General features: G+C 44.3%; 1 protein-coding gene and 1 non-coding gene across 5 annotated transcripts in view; one reads left to right on the top strand and one right to left on the bottom strand.

The window, feature by feature from the left end:
- CLSTN1 (calsyntenin 1) overlaps positions 1-20008 on the top strand; it is a 77674-nt gene that overhangs the window by 22629 nt on the left and 35037 nt on the right. For all 4 annotated transcript variants that reach the window (XM_027599017.2, XM_035727021.1, XM_035727019.1 and 1 more), the window contains exon 2: positions 17151-17273. In XM_027599017.2, coding sequence (XP_027454818.2) covers positions 17151-17273 — 123 coding nt within the window. The remainder of the gene's footprint in view (positions 1-17150; positions 17274-20008) is intronic.
- On the bottom strand, positions 19409-19534 carry LOC113917718. The gene has a single exon (XR_003518335.2). It is a non-coding gene; the product is annotated as a small nucleolar RNA SNORA40 (small nucleolar RNA).

The raw sequence follows: 20008 nt of genomic DNA, 5'->3' as shown, positions 1-20008 counted from the left end.
GTCTCTGGATTTAATTGTTCTGGATAGTTCATGTAAATAGAATTATACAATATGTCTGACTGCTGTCACTTAGCATAACATTTTTGAGGCTTATTCACAATGGAGCGTGTGTTAGTACTCCATTCCTTCTTAATGGCTGAATAATATTCCACTGCATTTTGTTTATCCATTCATCTGCTGATGGACATTCTGGCTTGTTTCTACCCTTTAGCTGTTGTGAATAGTGCAGCTGTGAGTATTAGTGTATGAGTATTTGAGTACCAGGAACAGTTTTTGGGGTATCTACTGAGGAGTAGAATTATTGGGTCATATGGTGGTTCTTTGATTGAGGAACCGGAGAACATGCCTGAACTACTTTGCGTTCCTACCTGCAGAGGGTGTCACTGCCTCCTCCATCCCAGCACCTCAACTTTTTACATCTCAAAGTAAAGCATCCTCTACTTCTTCAACTGTTCTTCATATCACTTATGACTTTATTAACAGAACCTCTGCCAGCCTGCCTCGTTCCTTTCTCCTTGAGTGCTCCATGGTGTAGATACTACCTTTCTTCAGATGGGGCAGAGGGTTTAAAAGCGCTCTGCATACAGGAGCAGAGTTGGAACGCTGTGGGCCTAGCACCCCCTGTCTATGCTCTTCAGCCACTTTGTCACACCAACTTTATTTAACCAAGTCCTTCCACCATGTTGGTGTTGAACCACGCTTCTCATCTTCTAACTCGATGCTTTGTTTTAATGCAGGCCTTTACATTTCATCTTGCTGTGTGTGACCCACCACCCCATTCTGTCAAGTGAGTTTTCATCCTGACTCCACATTCCATCTGTTTGTTCTCCGATTTGATGTAAAGGCTGGAGACGGCCAACCAAGTGTGAACTTTGAAAGGGAATGAGAGACTGTTCTAGGTTTCCTAGGGTCATTATTCAGTGACCTTTTGGGGTGTCATTAAACCCATTTAAGTCCACCCATCTTCATTTCCATCCAGTTTCCGTTTTGCCATCTTGTTCTTAGTCACAAGAAAATGAAAGTCTTCGCCAGATGCCTCGTCACAGTTTAATACACCTTTTCTGGAGTTTATTTGAGTTGTGGTAAGCATCATTTTTATCGCGGTGCTTGGCACTCCGTAAATTGTAGCTGAAGTTCTTCCAGCGTCCCTGTCGCTTTCCTGGTAACCCCCTCAAAAGGAAATGTGTAGATCACTTGTACTTGTGAGTAATGTTACCAGCTCTTTGTGATTTCTTTTCCTTCTCTAAAGGCACAAAAACCAATCTAGAATTTTGTTCGTGATCAGTGTCAGACTCACTGAAATACAGTTTCGAACTGTCCATCTTCCCATTTTGAACATCCGGGTATTATGTGCCTTGCAAATTCCTTAAAGTTAAACTGTAGCGTAGTGTAGCGATTCTGTCCATATGTTTTCTCCGTGTCCTGTGACTTAAACCTCCCCCTGCCCCGAAACTTAGGAGAAGTGTGTCCTTTTCTTCTTTGTCTGTATGTCTTCCCTAGTCTTGGACTGGACTTCTCTCATCGTTACAGCGATTCTGCTCTTTCTACTATAAACGTGCTTCTTGAGAGACGAGGTGGCAGAATGAGATTGAGTGGTTCTGTTTCCTGTTTATCATAAAAATGTTACACTGAATTTTTTTTTATTTTTTTAAAGATTTTATTTATTTATTCGGGAGAGAGAGAATGAGATATATATAGAGAGAGAGCATGAGGGTCAGAGGGAGAAGCAGACTCCCTGCCGAGCAGGGAGCCCGATGCGGGACTCGATCCCGGGACTCCAGGATCATGACTTGAGCCGAAGGCAGTCGCTTAACCAACTGAGCCACCCAGGCGCCCGTTACACTGATTTTTAAGTAATGTAAGAACTCTATGTAAAAGCGTTTATCTTGCTGTGGGTAGTATTGTAAGAATGTAACCAATGAGCAAAAAGTAGGGGAGCATGGACAGAAACTTCATTTTTCTGACTAGCTGTCCTGGATTTATTAGGCAAGTCTAGTCAACTTAATGACAGTATTTTGGGTAACAGCTGTTAAGGACTCTGCATTGATCATGAATGTCAGCAGGTCTTGAATGCTAGGTGGCCTTTTCTGAACTATATATGATAAAGTTTTCCATTGTATATGAAGGTCAGGAGACTAAAAAAAACACGCAGAACTTGGAAATTACCACCAGACTATTATGTTACGATTCGGGACAGCGCCCTGTCCTATTTGAATTTGAGACAAATGTGGTGATGATAAAGAAGAAAGGAAAGGGCATTCTTGGCCTGTATTTTCTGATAACATCGCAGACGAGGAAATTTAAGGAAATCATGGCCTGCACTTTGTTGTGTCGCTAGATTTCTGATTGACTTGCATTGTAAGGGTTAATTGATAAATGGATGAATACGAACCAACAACTTGAAATGTTCTGATCGTGTTTTGGCAGTGAATTTGTTACTGTCATGTTATATATTTAATTCTGTAGAAAACTGCATAAAAATATATGTACTCTGAATCCTTTCCATGCTCATAAGCTAGGAACTGAGAGGCGTGAAAGGGCTCTGTTCCAAAAATATTTTCCTCCAGCAGCTTGCAACTTGCCTCCACTTCTTACCTTAGTTTCTACTTTTATATTAAATCATTGCAGTTCTTTGCAAAATGCAAGTGTGGGTACCTTAAGTCATTGTCATTGATCAGCGCCCAACTCAAGTTCATTTCTCAGACCAACTGGCCAGTCTTAGCAGGACTGTGAGGAAGTGGAAAGTTGCTGCAGGTAAGTTTTGATTCAGTACAAATGAGGAGGTCAGGAAAATCTGGAAGCACATACTGATGGGGGAAGGGGCAGGTGTACACGTTGGAAACTCTGGCCCGCCAGGGGAAGCTCTGGGAACCTGTCTGTAGCACGTATAGAAAGGCAGTGGATTGACACCGAAGAGAAAGTTCACACTTTTGCATTGCTTTGCCTGTGAGAAATGCTCTACGTTACATTTCCGAGAATTAATGGTCATGCGTGAGATGATTTTGCTTAAGTGGGGGGGCTCTTGTGCTAAAATAAGCAAGGAGCCAGTGGCCATAGTTGGTACCAGCTATGAGTAAGTGTCCTAGAAAAGCTAAGCCAAAGACAGGTCCCTACCAAAATAGCTCAGAAGTGGGGGAGTTTTGGGTGGGGAGGACAAAGGGCAAGAGAGCATTTAAGAGAGCAAAAGTGAAAATCGCTCAGTTTCTCTGACAAGGAAACTCTCCAAATGCCTCTATTCACGAGCCTTCTGTGATATGTTTGTTCTTTGTCGGGGAGTGCGTCAGAACCAACTGGAGAATGTTCCATCCCCAACCTGCCCAGCACCAGGTCAGCCTGCCTGACTCAGACTCCAGGATGGGGCCCAGGAGGTGTAGTTGATGGGAGGCATCTAGGGGATGCTGCCTCACACCAGGCTAAGGAGTGCTGCTGTGGCTGATGAACTGAGGCATATTCTTTGCTCTCTGGTTTGGTCTCCCCTCCTCTGTTAGGATACTAATTTTAATCGAGTGTCTCCAGTTTCGCACCTCCCCTACTTGCTGCAGAGATAAACATCTGAAGGAGGAAGACACGTTCTCCAACTCCATCTCTTCCTCCCTTTTCACTCCTCCTTGTAAAACGTGGTTCTGAAATGCATGCATGAACAGCCACCACCTGAGGGAACAGAGCTTGAGAAAAAACTCAGGACCCTTTGGACTTAACCCAGTGCCCACCCGTGTTGGTCAAAGAAGATCCCCAAGTCCCCTGGGTATGCAGACCAGCAAACAGTGCCCTTTCAGGCACCCATCTTTATGCGTCCTTCTGGGGTATTGTGGGATTCAGGCCGAGTGCTTGCTCTGTTGCCAGGGCTCCTGTAGCTGAGGGCAGGGCTGTGGGCTTCAGGGCAACAAGGTTGGCTGCAGGGTATTGATTACCAGCACCTGCGAGGGATCCTGTGACTCCAGGAGCACGTCCACCAGGACCCTTCCAGATGTGACCGCCTCATCCTGAGGGAGACCCGTTACTCCTTAAACGTTTAAGAATTATCCTCCCTGTGCTCATTGCCCATCACCTTTGGACTTCTGGAAGAGTTGTGTAAGAGTTTTTGCCTTTGGAAATCCTACTGTAGCTGGACACAAGGTTCCCATACTAGCGTGGCTGCCGCATGACATTTGTGACATTAAAGAGAGGCTCTCAGTTAATACGTGAGATAGTTGCTCAGGAGATGAAGAATGGAACACGGACATTAAATTTCTGTTAGCCTTGCTGGTTATGTTTTGGGTTGGTGCCTGGCCTTTTAATTTTATGTGGTAAATCTTAATATTGAGTAAAAGAAAATTTGATTAGGAAAGTAATTGATTTCTGCACTTCATGCTAGTGAAATGTTTTCATTTGATTACTAGAAAAGTTTGTGAGTATGATCCTGAGTTACTTTGGAAAATTAAATGTAACTTCTTATGAAAATCTGGGTGGTAGAAAAATGAGATAATAAGGCCCTGAGGTGTGGCCTCTTTAAATGTAAACATCAAAAAATTTATTTTTTAAAAGATTTTTATTTATTTATTAGAGAGAGAGAGAGAGAAACAGCATGAGAGGGGAGAGGGTCAGAGGGAGAAGCAGGCTCCCCGCTGAGCTGGGAGCCCGATGTGGGACTCGATCCCGGGACTCTGGGATCATGACCTGAGCCGAAGGCAGTTGCTTAACCAACTGAGCCACCCAGGCGCCCCAACATCAAAAAACTTATTAAAGACTTCTTTAAAATATACACATTTTTCTGATAACAGTGAATAAAATATACCAACTGCTCTTGATTGGCTTAGGATAGATTGTTACTCTGTGCTCTAGATGGGTGCATACACAGAGCAGGGCTTCACAGACCCCTCTATAGAATATACCCAGAACTTGTTTAAAGAAAGAAACCCTTATATTGTCTGTCTGTCCATCTCTCTGTATATCCATCCACCCACCCATCTATCTGGCTTCTGTTCCATCTTTCTCGTAACAGTCAAGTGAGAATGCTGAGTTATGAAACCTGTTGAATAGTGTAACAAAGATGTCCATCTATAAAACTAATTAGGGGAACAAAAAAAGGAAGCAACCCTCTTGGGAGTTCATTTTTTAAAATTATTATTCTCAGTAAAAGCATAATGTTTTTGTCTTTATTATTTATTTCTTACCATTATTCAAAGCATATGCTGTCATTTCAGCTTCAAATTAACTTCTTTGTTGCTTTTCAGCCCTTCTGTGTCACTAGCCTATACATCCTCTGGAAATGCGGCACCAATATCACACCTTATTTGTATCTCTTCCCTGGTCTCTTTCCCCAGGGTAGCACTTGGGGAAGTCTCCTGTGAACTGTTAAGATACTGTTGCTGAAGTGGGCACCTGGGTGGCTCAGTTGGTTAAGTGACGCCTTCGGCTCAGGTCATGATCCTGGAGTCCCGGGATCGAGTCCCGCATCAGGCTCCCTGCTCAGCAGGGAGTCTGCTTCTCCCTCGGACCCTACCCCCTTTCATGCTCTCTCTCTCTATCTCATTCTCTCTCTCAAATAAATAAATAAAATCTTTTAAAAAAAAAGATATTGTTGCTGAAGAGAATACAAGTAAAATTTGGGAAGGGCAGGCATAAAAGAAACATAGTGTTACAATTTGATTTTGAAGATGTTAGATTTCTTAGGGTCATTAATAGATATTTCACTATGTTTTAGAATAGTGATTCTTAACCTGGACTGATTTCAGCAGGAGTCTGAAGCCCTTAAAACCTCCTGCCTAGTGTTTTCTGTGTTTGCATTTTTTCCTTCGGAGGGGTTTTTGTGGCTTTCTGTAGGTTCTTAAAAGAGTCCATAACGTGAAAATGTTATGAACTTTGCTTTAGGAGGTCATGCTACTTCCATAACAGTTCTCCAGTTATTTGAATTTGGGGTTGCTATATTTAAGCCAGACTTAATATCAGAAACATTTATTACACTTGACTTTTTTTTTTTTTAAGATTTTATTTATTTATTTGACAGAGAGATAGAGAGAGCACAGGCAGGGGGAGTTGCTGGCAGAAGCAGAGGGAGAAGCAGGCTTCCCGCTGAGCAGGGGGAGCCCGATGTGGGACTCCATCCCAGGACCCTGGGATCATGACCTGAGCCAAAGGCAGATGCTTAACTGTCTGAGCCACCCAGGCGCCCTCCACTTGACTTTTTTTATCCTAATTTTTAAAATCACACTTGAGATCATCACACTCTGATTTCTCAAAAATAGCATTGTGACTGTTGCTGTCTCTTGCCTAATCGTGTAGCTACATCTCTTTTAGAAAATTAGTCTTAATGGTAAGCAAAATTGAGCATACAGAGTGCCTAGAATGTAGCCAATGATCAGTGAGTACATGCTGTATTTGATGTTGAATATACAAAACTGGGTATTACTTAAGCCAGTAGAATTTTTTTTTTAAGATTTTATTTAATCTCTATACTTAACATGGGACTTGAATTTACAACCCCGAGATCAAGAGTCACACGCTCCACTGACCCAGCCAGCCAGGCGCCCCTCAGGCCAGTAGAATTTTCAGGTCAACACAGAACTGAATTGAAATATATTATTGAAATACTATTTTTTAAAAGATTTTATTTATTTATTTGAGAGAGCATGCATGAGAGACGGTGAACGAGGCGGGGGGGGGGGGGGGGGGGCCAGAGGGAGAAGCAGACTCCCCACTGAGCAGGGCTTATCCCAGGACCCATGAGATCATGACTTGAGCTGAAAGCAGATGCTTAACCAACTGAGCCACCCAGGCGCCCCATTATTATTGAAATACTTTTTAAAATGACAATCTCAGTAAAGCTGTTTGAAAAAAAAAATCCTCAATACAGTATTAGCAGAGCAAACCCAACAATGTCTAAAAAGAATTATACACCATGACCAAATGGGCTTTATTCCAAGTACACAAGGCTATTTCAGTATTCAAAAAATCAATAATCCACCATATCAACAGGTTAAAGAAGAAAAATCACCTGATCATGTCGATCAAAGCAGAAATAGCGTTTGACAAAATCCAATACCCATTCATGACAAAAATTCTCAGCAAGTAAAGAGTAGGGGGGCGCTCTCTCAACCTGATAAAGAATAGTTACAGAAAAACCTAATTAGTAGACATACTTATTGGTGAAAAAAGTCGGGAACGTTGTAGAAACCACAAAAGCATTATTGTTTAAAGTTTTTTCTTTCATAGCAGTAGACTTTATGATGAAATATGTCAGAGAGAGATATTGGGTTAAATCATTTGCTATAGCAAAACATCCAGATAAATATGAATCCTGACTGGCTATTTGATGCTATTAAGTAATTGTGAATTATTTAGATGATAATGCCCTTACGGTTTTAAAAATAGTTACTGTCTTTTAGAGATGTATGTTGAAGTATTGAGGGGTGAAGTGTATGAAGTTTGGGATTTGTTTCAAAATATTTGAAATTGGTGGTGGGAATGAGGGTGTAGAAATCAAACAAGATTGGCCCTTTGTTGCTAATTGTAGTGGTGGAGTCATTCATTATTCTGTTCTGTCTTTTATATCTTATGTCATATAAAAAGATAAAATTCTTCGATGTAAAACTTGTTTGGTCACACCCATTAGGATGGCTACTATCAAAAACCAGAAAAGAGGGGCGCCCGGGGGGCTCAGTCGTTGAGCGTCTGCCTTCGGCTCAGGTCATGGTCCCGGGGTCCTGGGATCGAGCCCCGCATCGGGCTCCCTGCTCAGCGGGAAGCCTGCTTCTCCCTCTCCCACTCCCCCTGCTTGTGTTCCCTCTCTTGCTGTGTCTCTCTGTCAAATAAATAAATAAATAAAAATTTAAAAAAAAACAGAAAAGAATGAGTATTGGCGAGGATGTGGAGAAACCGGAGCCCTCGTGCACTGGTGGTAGGAACGCAAAATGGTGCAGCCACTATGGAAGACAGTATGGCGGTTCCTCAAAACATTAAAAATAGAATTACTTGGATCCAGCAAGTCCACTTCTGGGTGTAGACCCAAAAGAGTTGAAAGCAGGATCTCGAGAAGATATTTGTACACCCATATTCGTGACAGCGTTATTCACAAGAGCTGAAAGGTGCAGCAACCCAAGTGTCCATTGATGGATGAGGGTAAATGGAATAGTATTCAGTTTAATGAGAAAGGAAATTCTGACACAATATATAATATGAATGAGCCTTCAGGACATTATGCTAAGTGAAATAAACCAGTCATAAATACCCACTTACTGGGGATACTGAGTATAGTCAAATTCATAGAGACAGAAAGTAGAATGGTCACCAGGGGCTGGGGGAAAGGGGGATGGAGAATTGGTGTTTAATGGGGACAGTTTCAGTTTTGCGAGATGAAAAGAGTTCTGGAGATGGAAGGTGGTGATGGCTGCACAACAGTGTGAATGTTCCTAGAACCGCTGAACAGTACACCTAAAATGGTTAAGATGGTTAATTTTATGTTGTTTTTGACTCCACAATTAAAAAAAAACCTTGGGGCGCCTGGGTGGCTCAGTCGTTAAGCGTCTGCCTTCGGCTCAGGTCATGATCCCGGGGTCCTGGGATGGAGCCCCGCATCGGGCTCCCGGCTCGGTGGGAAGCCTGCTTCTCCCTCTCCCGCTCCCCCTGCTTGTGTTCCCTCTCTCGCTCTCTCTCTCTGTCAAATAAATAATAAAATCTTTTAAAAATAAATAAATTAAAAAATCTTGGCTTGGAATTTGAAGGAATGATTTAGAAGGCCCCCTTTAATCTTTCAAAATGTGTGTGATTTTGAAGAAAGTGTGATTTTGCTCCCTAAGAATCCTTTTGCAGAATATGCTTAAAATTAGTATTTTAATCAACCATAACATAAGCTCTACAGGGTCCGGGACTGTTTAATTCACCATTGTCTCAGCACAGGGGAGACTACCTGGGGCTCAGTAAAGCTGGGTAGACAGACAGACGGATGGGTGGAGTAGGTGGTTGGATGGATGGATGGATGGACAGATGGACGGACGGATGGGGGGTGGACAGATGGATGGATGCGTGGAGTGGGTGGTCGGGTGGATGAATAAAAGAAAGAATAAAGAAGCCCCTTTCCCTGGATTCTCCCTAGTCTGTTGTCCCTCCTCACCTTTCAGCCCCAGACGGGATGGCTGCCCCCTCAGCCGTGTGCCGCAGAAGCCTAGACACTAAGCCCCCGCCTTGGTTCAGCCCCTTAACTGTCGTCTTGCTGACCTCCGTTTCAGTGACTCCACTCTTGCCCCGCCTGTCACTTCCACCGTGAGGCAGAGATCTTCCCTCAGGCGCAGCATCAGGTCTCTCCCTGCTTCCCCCTTCACTGCCTCCCCACTTTGCACAGGCTGTGAGGTTTGAACTTGTGCATCAAGGCTCCTCTTCATTTCACGTCTGCTTCCTCTCTGGTCTCATCTCGTGACCGCCCCCCCCCCCGGCCCTGCTCCGTGGGCCATGTTCCCAGCCACATGGAACCATGGGGAGCTCTTCAGTCGGCCCAGCACAGACCCACAGTGCCCACCGTCACCCAGGGCCGATTTGAGGGCCCAGCCGGCGTTCCCGGCAGGCAGCATCCCTACCTTCTGTAAGATGGCAGTGCTTACCACGAGTGCTCCTGTAGCCGTGTGTGCGAAGCACGTGGAATGCTTGTCCCGTGAAGAGTGAATCAACACAGGGAACTTTTCGCTGTACCACTCAAAAGACTAATTGTTGGCTTAATTTAAGGATTTATTTCACACAGAAATGTGGTCTTATTTTAAAAATGAACTTCAGGGGCGCCTGGGTGGCTCAGTCATTAGGTGTCTGCTTCGGGCTCAGGTCACGATCTCAGGGTCCTGGGGTCCTGGGACCGAGCCCCACGTTGGGCTCCCTGCTCCGCGGGAAGCCTGCTTCTCCCTCTCCCACTCCCCCTGCTTGTGTTCCCTCTCTCGCTGTGTCTCTCTCTGCCAAATAAATAAAATCTTTAAAAATAAATGAAAATGAACTTGTAATACGTATAAATGGTAAAGTTGGCTATTTTGAAGTCTACAAATGATTTTAATGTGGAAAACTTCGGTTTTCCTTAAGGAAGTGGGTATGTCAGTGGTTCTCAAGGGATCTGGGGAGGGCGTTTGCCCCCTGGGCACACTGGCAACATCTGGAGACATTTTGGTCGTCACAACTGGGGACGGTGCTCCTGGCGTCTAGTGGGTGGAGACCAGCAATGCGGCTAAACATCTTGCAGAGCACAGGACAGCTCCGCCGCAGAGAATGATCTGGTGCAGGATGATTGGGAGACCCTGAGCTACATGATAGAGGTTTTCCCAACACTTTAGTATTAAATTTATTTGGGATTGTGATGAAGCCCTTAACCTTTGCTTACAGATTTTGTGTAGAGGTTCTTTGGAAGTGTTCCATTTTAGAAAAAAAGTTGAGTATAAAAAATGTATTTTACAAAGTCAGAGGAAAGTGATGCTGTGTTAACCAAACCATTACTAGAACAGTGTCAGCTGAAAGGGGGAGCTACTGTTTGTAAATTTCATGCAGTGTTACTTTGGTTAATTAAAGTTTCCTCTTTCACTAAAAAAAAACAAAACACTTTTTTTGTTGGCTTTTTGTTTTACACTTAGCAATATTACTGTGTATAATACTCCTTAAGTCCTTTCTTTCCAGAGTAAAAGGAACAAAGTGAGGCCCCTACAGGGTTTGAGACTGTAGGGATTTCCTGTAGCTCTGGGCTGTACTTCAGATGATGATGATAGGGAGGTCATCACGGGAATGCCTCCTGAGTCTCCTTAGCTCTGCCCTCGCAGTTATTTCTGCAATCTAGCTCTTGCTTATACTTAATTTACCCACAAATATTTGTTGAGCACTTGTGTGGCAGGCACAGAGTGGGCTCTTCACTGATGTTATTTATAATCTGCCAAACAAGGTTGTGGAAGGTGGTCCCATTCCTGACTTACAATGCAGAAATAGGTAAGGGGTGGTTAAAGAATCCACACCTAGTTACAGAGTGAGTCAGAAACAAAGTTCACTTACTTAACTACATTCTGTCCGATCCCAAAGTTCCTGCCTTTTCCACCAGACTGCACTGTCTAAAACTTTTAACAGCATCTTGCTGTCTAAAGAATGAAGAGAGCTCATTGGTGTAGGGGGATGCTCACCGTCAGGCCCCTCTCCAGCTGCACCTCATTATACTCTTAGAGCTGTCCATTCAGCAGTCTTGCTGGGCCCAGAATGTGCCACAGACCTGATACACATTTTTATTCTGTTTAAAATGCTCCCGCACACCCAGGACGCCTCAGTTATCCCTTCAAAGATGTCCTTGGGAGATCTCCGCTTGTACTTTGAGGGACCCTAGAGCTGATCTCGGATTTCCAGCCCTTCTTCCAGACACATGGTAGCATGGCACTTCTCCACCCTGGTGGGTTTGGGTGGGGCCATGTAATTAGCTCTGGCTGAATGAGCGAGGAGCCATGTGTGCCCTCTGGGTGGAAGGTGTCGCTCCCATGACACCTTTTCCTCTGGTACGGGGCAGGGCCACATTTGAGATGATGGCTCCTAGGTCATGCCGGTCTCTGCTGGCTGATGAAGTTCCCAACACTGGGTGAGTCTCCTTCTGTAGTTTTTTTACCACACTGTATAGCCCTTTAATTATAGCCACGCCATTTTGGAATATTGTAGATGGCTGTTGATAATGTTTGTGTCCTCAGCGAGCCTGTGATTTGATTCCCCAAAGCCCCGCACCTTGCAGCGTGCTTATGTATGGTAGATATTCAGGAAGGATCTCTTGGGACAAAATCAAAGTCAGTGGGATGTGAAGCTGAAAGGACCTTTGACATTAAGCTGGCTTGAATGACGAGGGACGGTCTGATTTAAATAAGAATTTATCGGACTGAGGACTGTCCCAAAGAGAGCCTGTGAGAATGTGTGTGCCTTTTTACATTTTGATTTTGGGACTGTTACTTATTCTAAATGTTTCTTTGAGGTGAAAAAGAATCAGCTGGAGATTTTATATTTACATAGCACAGGACACTTTTCTGTGCAGATCGTCTTGAGAGGAGGGTCCGGTGACTCAAGATTACATTCCCCTCCTTCCCTTCCCCTCCTTCCCTGAGGCAAGGGCTGGAGTGTTTCATCCAAGCCGATCAGTGGTACCTGTCGCCATCTAGTGGTAGCGTTCCTTAATGGCAGATTCTTACGGCCCGAGATTTAAAGCTGATTCTGCAAACAAAACATAACACCATCTAGGATTTGCTGTGAAATGCTGGTGGTCTCTTAAGACATCCAGCTGTTATTATTTATTATGTCATTCTTGGTCCAGTGTGACCAGCCTGGGTTTCTGGGAACGAGAAGGGGCACACATTAAGTTCTCTTTCGAAAACAGCGGATGTCTTTTTATAGTAGAAGGAAGAAGTCAGAGGGGAACTGCTTGGTGCTGGGTTGAAGTCAAGGCCACAGAGGTGGCTCCAGAACCACCTCACCAAGGGTGGGTGACTTGTGCAGCCTGGATGGGGACCAGCCTCTCCTCAGCCCATAGAGTTGGGATGTACTAGGGAGGCCTAAGTAATATATTTGAAGTTAACCCTGAGATTGACTGTTGGCGTTCTTTTCCTCTTGATTTTTAAATTGATGGCAATTTCTAATGATTAAAATCTATCACAGGGTGCCTGGGGGGCTCAGTTGGTTAAGCTTCTGATTCTTCTTGATTTTGGCTCAGGTTGTGATCTCAGGGTTGTGAGATCACGCACTGTGTCCACCCAGCCGGGAGTCTGCTTGGGCTTCTCCCTCTCCCTCTCCCTCTGCCCCTCCCTCCACTCACGCTCTCTCTCAAGTAAATAAATAAATCTCCAAAAAAAAAAAATCTCCCACAACCACAAAACCAGCCCTGTCCTAAAGTCCTAGGCATGTCCCCAGGTGGAACTTAAGTACGGGAGGTCTGATTGCCAGTCTTGCTGTTCCGTGATTTCAGTTAAAAATTGAATTGGCTTTTTAATGACCTAGAATGTGGTGAAACGAATCAGGTGAAGACTCTCAACATGGGTGACATGTTCCTTTATTTGTGATTTTTGGGGGGGGGGAAGATTACAGAAATATTATTCACTTGTTTCTATAAATATTTGATAAGGCCAATTGAATGTGATGAAATATTAAAAATATCATTTATTAAATATTTAAAAGTTCAGTCCTTGGAACTGGCCGAATCTCTTCATTCTACTGCCAGCTGAAAGGAGCAATTTATAAATTCTGAATTACAAAAAATTAGGAACTGGGAATATAGCTATACAATTATTTTTGCTTTGAACCATTAGCCATTTTCAGCTATGGGCCTTTCTTTTTTCTTCCTTTCTTTTCTTTTTTTTTTCTTTAAGATTTTATCTTTAAGTAATCTCCACACCCAGCATGGGGCTCGAACTCCCAACCCCGAGATCAAGAGTCACATGCTCCACCGACTGAGCCAGCCGGGTGCCCCACTACGGGTCTTCCCGTGAGAGTAGCAGAAGGGCACACACTGTGCTCCTACCCATCACAGGCTTCCTGCGGTGTGCTCTGCCTGGCATTTCCACATTCCTAGGGGGCTGAACACAGTCATTTGGCTTACGTGTCAGGACTTTTATGGACTTGCACACTGGAATAATCTTCAGCTTTATTTGCCGCGCTTATAACTTTATTAATAAAACCTTTAGTATGAAAACAAATTGGAACCAAATACTGCTATTAATGGTGCATTGTTAATAGTAAGTCGAACTCACATTTTCTGTGTTTTAAAATGAGATTAGTGGGGCGCCTGGGTGGCTCTGAGCCGAAGGCAGAGGTCATGATCCCAGGGTCCTGGGATCAAGCCCCGCCATCGGGCTCCCTGCTCGGCGGGGAGTCTGCTTCTCCCTCTCCCACTCCCCTCTGCTTGTGTTCCCTCTCTCACTGTGTCTCTCTCTGCAAACAAATAAATAAAATCTTTTTAAAAAATAAATAAAATGAGATTAGTGACAAAAAACAGAGGGCTTTGCACTACTTCCTTTCAGGTGGCCTGTTTCTCAGTATTGTCTGTGTAACTGCAGGCAGTGTTCCAGCCTCCGTCCTAGATGGTTTAACGAGCTGTCTGGGGAGGATGGGAGTCTTGGCAACTGGGTAATGAATGGCACAGTGCTAGGTGCTGGGAATTACCAGAGAACAAGAGGTTTAGTTCACGTTTGAATGGAGGAGAAGTCACAGCGACACCTAATGGCATTTACTGAGCGCTAGACTCTGTCCTAAGCCTTTCACCGAACAACTCATCAGCTGGGTACTATTGCCATCCTCAGTTATGGGTGGGGAAACTGAGGCCCACTGAGGAAGCCATGTAGCCTGCCCCGACGCCCCCAGCTCGCACCGCTGCCCTCTCCCTGACGGTGTGGCGACGAGCAGCCAAAGAAAAGGAAAAGCGGACGTGGGGACCAGAGTGGAAGGTGCTGTAGCTGGAGGAGGGAACGTTTGAACGGAGACCCGAGTGAGGTGATGAGTGCCCCTGAGACCCTGTCGGGTTGGAAGAGGTCAGAGCTGTTTTAATTATGTTAAGACGTCGCTTGCCTTTTTCCTCGTCTCTCACGTTCCTGCTGGAGCTCTCTAGGGGCCGCGTGACATGTGACAGAGCGGCCTGCAGGCTGCGGGAGAAGCAGGACTCTGCAGACTGTAGAAAGACTTGCAAACATGTGACACGTCGCCGCTCTTCTTCGTAAGCTCTGTTTTAAAAAGTATAGTTACTTCCACGAAAATGTTACTTATGTTAACATGTAATAGACATACTGTTTTTAAAAATGAATTGATAAATAATAAAATATTTCTTGATTTTGATTCCCAGTGCAGTAAATGCTGATTAGGTCGCCAGTTAATAGATAGATCCCACATGAACGAAAGCCACGTAGGGTCCTCAGGAACATGTGGTGTCCGTGGGCTCTGAGAGCAGAGGTGGAGAAGCGTCCGTCCGGCTGCCATGCAGGGGGGCAAGGATGAGGTTGGTTACCTGGATTTTATAAATAGTCCAGGTGAGCAGCATGGACGATGAGAAATGGCTCCGTCTGGATTGATTTTTATGTGTGGATTTTTTTTTTTTTTTGATGGTGGTAACGCATACATAAAGCCTCCCATCGGAAGTGCACACGGTGTTAAGTACATCCATTCACGGTGCTGTGTGGCCGATCCCAGAACTGTGTCCATGTCACAAAACTGAAACTCTGTACCCATGAACCAATAACTCCCATGGGTCTGGATTTACTTTGAAAGTGAAGACGACAGGGTTTGCTCTTGGTTTAGAAAAGGTGTGTGTAGGGGCACCTGGGTGGCTCAGTCGGTTAAGCGGCTGCCTTCGGTTCAGGTCATGACCCCAGGGTCCTGGGATCGAGCCCCGCATCGGGCTCCCCGCTCAGCAGAGAGCCTGCTTCTCGCTTTCCCTCTGCCTGTTGCTCTGCCTACTTGTGCTCTCTACCTCTCTGTCAAATAAATAAATAAAAAATATCTTAAAAAAAAAAAAGGTGAGGGTAAATGTCTGGTAAATGCACCATCAGTCAGCGAGACGGTAGCTTCTTTCCCGCCTCCGTGCTGGTGTAGAATGGCACATGGGAGCCGCAGAGCACATGCCCGTGAAGCCCAGGCTCCTGGCGGCTCGTGATGGTCATCACGTGACAGCAAACACATTGTGGTGGTTGTTAGTATCACATCGTGGCTAAACACTGAATCTTAGTTTTAGCTCCTTCTGAAGATGGACTTGCGGGAAAGAATCGGGTCGTTCATTCAACAAATAGGCACCATCTACTTGGAAATAGAGCTTCTTCATACCATTCCTTCTACTTAGATCGGCTCAGCTGGGGCCAGCCTCCCGCGGTCAATACACACGCCGAGGTTGTAATGTGAGCACTCATAAGGTGAAGGTAAAAAGAAATGAAAAGGTTTGGGCCGCCCAGACCGTGCTGGGGGAAATGGGGACTCAGAGAGGGCCCTGGCTCTGAGCAGGAGGAGGTCTCGCATGGGCCAAGCCCCAGGCAAAACAAATGGAATGAAAACTTGGATTTCACCGCGAGAGCAGACCGCCAGGATGGCTGTTTTTACCTTAGGAACAAGAGCATCCGTGCCAGTGCCCAACCAAGAAGGACACAGGTCGCTTCTCCAGTGATCTGCCCCAGCCTTGGGGGTTGTGCGCATGTCCCTGGTGTGCAGATGAGGAGACTTGAAATTAAGAGGCCGGTTATGTGCTAAAGGTCACGCAGCCAGTAATAGGAGGGAGCTGGAATCTGACCTTAACACGGCCTGACCCTCAAACTGGGTTATTTGTAAACACTGTTTTCAGTCAAGGTTTTCAGAAATTTGCGTTTAGTTTTATTTATACTCTCTAATTTTTTTTTTAAGATTTTATTTATTTATTTGACACAGAGAGAGACACAGCAAGAGCGAGAGAGGGAACACAAGCAGGGGGAGTGGGAGAGGGAGAAGCAAGCTTCCCGCAGAGCAGGGAGCCCAGTGCGGGGCTCGATCCCAGGACCCTGGGATCATGACCTGAGCCGAAGGCAGACGCCCAACGACTGAGCCTCCCAGGTGCCCCTACACTCTGTAATTTTATATTCATAAGTTTTCTTTTATATTTTTATTTGTAATGCTAGTTTTAAATAGGTAATACTGTATTATTATTGCCATAAAGAAGTGATAGTATATTTTTCTTTGTAACTTTCCTGTGATAGCTTAAAAACAGTTTGTCTATAGCCATCAGTCTTTTAATTTCTAGAGTAGTTTATTTCTTAATTCCGGTTGCTCCCTAGACTCAGTTTCTATATTACTTACTCTGGAATTCAGAATTTCATCCCATTAGGGTCTTGATGCCAAACTTTTCAACAAAAAATACAAGTGTTGGGGTGTCTGGGTGGCTCAGTTGGTTAAACATCTGCCTCAGCTCAGGTCAGTCCTGGGATTGAGCCCCACGTCGGGCTCCCTGCTCAGTAGGAATTTTGCTTCTCCTTCTCCCTCTGCCCCTCCCCCCTGCTCGTGCGCTCTCTCTCTCTCTCTCTCTCTCTCTCTCAAATAAATAAATAAAATCTTTAAAAAAATTACAAGTGTTGCCTTCCAGACTAATGAGTGTTTTGTTATTTTAGTAATAGATGTGTGTCTTTAGAAGCAGTGGAGTTTAATAATTCTGACCTGGTCTATTCCCTTTCTTCTTTTTCTCTTTTTAAACATAGTTAACAAGCACAAACCATGGCTCGAGCCCACCTATCATGGCATAATCACAGAAAACGATAATGCAGTGCTTCTTGACCCTCCTCTGATTGCCCTGGATAAAGACGCACCTCTGCGATTCGCAGGTATGAACGTGGCTTTTATCTTACTGTTGATAAATGAGGACTGGATGCAAAGCATTTCACATATCCCATTTAGATTATTTCTGAGCCTTTCTGAAAATGTCTTAATAGTTAAGAGGTGTCTGTGGCTTCTGTGTATGACATTTTTTCCTTTTAATTTTAATAGAGTAACTGGAAAGAAAAAACCTGTCCTTGCTGAAAAGCAAAATATTTATTGCATCATTGTATTCCTCGGTGTGACCAGATAGAGAACACCTAGACCAGTGTATCTCAGACTAGCGTGCACACAGAGCACCTGAGGATCATGTTAAAAATGCGGATTCGGGTACAGCAGGTCAGGGAGGACCTGCGATTCTGCCTTTCTGACCTGTTCCCTGGTGCTGCTGGTGCTGCTGGTTCGTGTGGCTCGAGGCTGCCCTTGCATGGCCCAGATTTCAGGTAATGGGAAAGACTGAGCTGAGAAAATGGAGCCGTGTTTATAGAGGAATCCTTTTGGCTTCGATTTTTACTTTTAATAAATTTTTAACATGGGTTGCTTCATAAGCTTGTAACCTAAGTATTTATAAGAGACAAATCTCTGGGATTGCTTTGGAGCTTTTCTGCTTTGTAACATTTAATAGCACTTTCCAGATCAGAACTGTGCTTTTACACAGTGACCATAGTAGCTTCCTTAGCTGGGGGGGAGAGTGCTGCTTCACCCTTGGTTTGCCTCAGAGTCAAAACTGACATCGTGACGGTAATTTTTGTAAAGAGTAGTTTTTGCAGGATATTTTTCCCAAACCCAGTTTCTCATATTAAAGAAGGTGTTCTCTTTGTCTAGGGACAGATGTGGACAATTGAGTGAACTCATACAGATTCTATCGTACATTAATTTTACTGTGGTACATTGAGGAAAATGAGTGTGCGGTTGTTTCTGAAGAGCTATTTTTACAATGACTGTGTTCTTCGTATTCTGTTCGAGTGCCACATCCCATTTTCAGGAGCGTAACCTGAGCACCAGTTTGCGCTCCTCGAGTCAGTTAGTTTTACTTGTTTATTGGTTTTTACAGAGAAACCCAGTTGGATGGACAGAAGAGGAAGCGCTCTGTGCCGTGAGCACACATTAGTGTTTGTCAGCTGAGGTGGTTTGTTCATTTTGTTTTCCCTAGATTTCAAACCATTTTAGCATTACATGTTGGTTTTCTCTGTAACTACCTAGGTATACATATATACACACAGACATCCCATGTGTACCAAATGGTTACTATGTCCATTTCTTCCTCGGGAGTGGGATATTTAGTGCTGTGTAAATCAGCTTATGTTTTGGAGTGGACTTACACCTTTCATGCATTTTAAGGGGTGACTGCACTCAGGAGTTCTAGACTCACTCCCTTGGGTCTCTGTGGAGTATCCGCTGCAGACCTGTTGTGTGCAGAGCACCCTCCTGCTGCCTCACTAATAATACGGGACGTGTATAGAGAGCCTTTGCAAGCTTGCAGGCACTGTTCTAGGTGCTTTACAAATACAAATTTGTATGTAGTCCTCCACAGTCTTAGGACGTAAGTATGCTTCCTGTCATCATCCCCGGTTTGTTTCTTTCTTTTTAAAGTCAATACATTTTTACGTAAGGAATTTACATGTGATTCCTTCCACTCCCAGTCACCTTAGCTCCTCCAAAGTCAGAATCGCAGTCTTCAAAATAGTCCTTTTCAAAAGAACTTTTGTTCAGTCCCGGTTATCACTGTCTCAGTCCATGGTTCCTCCGATTGGGCTCCTTTGACCTCCGCTTGAATATGGACATACTTCAAAAATTCCCCTCATGTTTCGGGTCAGAGTAGATGGATCTGTCTGGTTCTCAATTTCAGACACCCCCTTAACATGAAGAAGTTCAAACCACGTTCACCCCGGAACGATCACCCGCTAGCATTGGACAGATTTGGGGGATATGCCAGTATCTTGAAGTCCAGACACTGTGTTCTCAAGTGAGAAGCCGGAAAAAAGAAGCCATCTTTGTTTCATGTCGACGTAAAAGTTAGAATGTTAAATTCAGTATAGCTGAGATTTCTCTTATGTCCTAAGCTTTTAGTCATTTTGTGGTCCTGGACCCAACCTTCCTGTTGACCAGCACCCCCACCATCACTTTCTCCCGTTTTAGATGTCGTGTTCCTTCTTTTCCGTATCAACAGTCAGACTGAATAGTGAGTTCTGGGCCGCAAGACAGGACTTACCTCGGGTTCTTGTCTAAGTCTTTGCCCACAAATGAAACAAAAGCAAACGCAAGTGCTTTCTGCCATCCCCATTTGAAGGAAAGGAAGCTGGGACACAGAGCAGTGACCCCATCTGTCAGCATGTGTCAGAGGCAGGGTGGCTCTTTGCCATGATGAGGCCCTGGTGGGCACTGCAGGAAGCTGCAACAGAAGCAGGAAGTGAAATACACTTTGAGGGAAAAGTCCTATTAATAAAATGTCATCTATTTTTTCTTTCTCGTTGGATTGAATGTTATTGCAGCATTTATCAAAACCTAATGTATTGTCGTGAATGAAATAATACTTATTTTAAAGTTGTATGTTTTTAGGAGTTCCCAGCTGTTTTTTATTGATGTGCAAAAGTTAACATTGAGATTTAAAAAACTATGAAGAGAAGCAGTTGAGAGCCAAGTCATAGTGGTAACGTGATTGTATTTGCCCTAGTAGACAGGTAAATCGGTCCTTTCCTTCTGGAGATTTTCATGGGGGACCAATTATTCTTATAATCTTTTT

This window comes from Zalophus californianus, chromosome 4 (assembly GCF_009762305.2).
Source record: "Zalophus californianus isolate mZalCal1 chromosome 4, mZalCal1.pri.v2, whole genome shotgun sequence".
NCBI classification, from domain to species: domain Eukaryota; kingdom Metazoa; phylum Chordata; class Mammalia; order Carnivora; family Otariidae; genus Zalophus; species Zalophus californianus.
The sequence above is the reverse complement of the archived record's forward strand: the minus strand, read 5'-3'. Positions and strand labels throughout refer to the sequence as shown.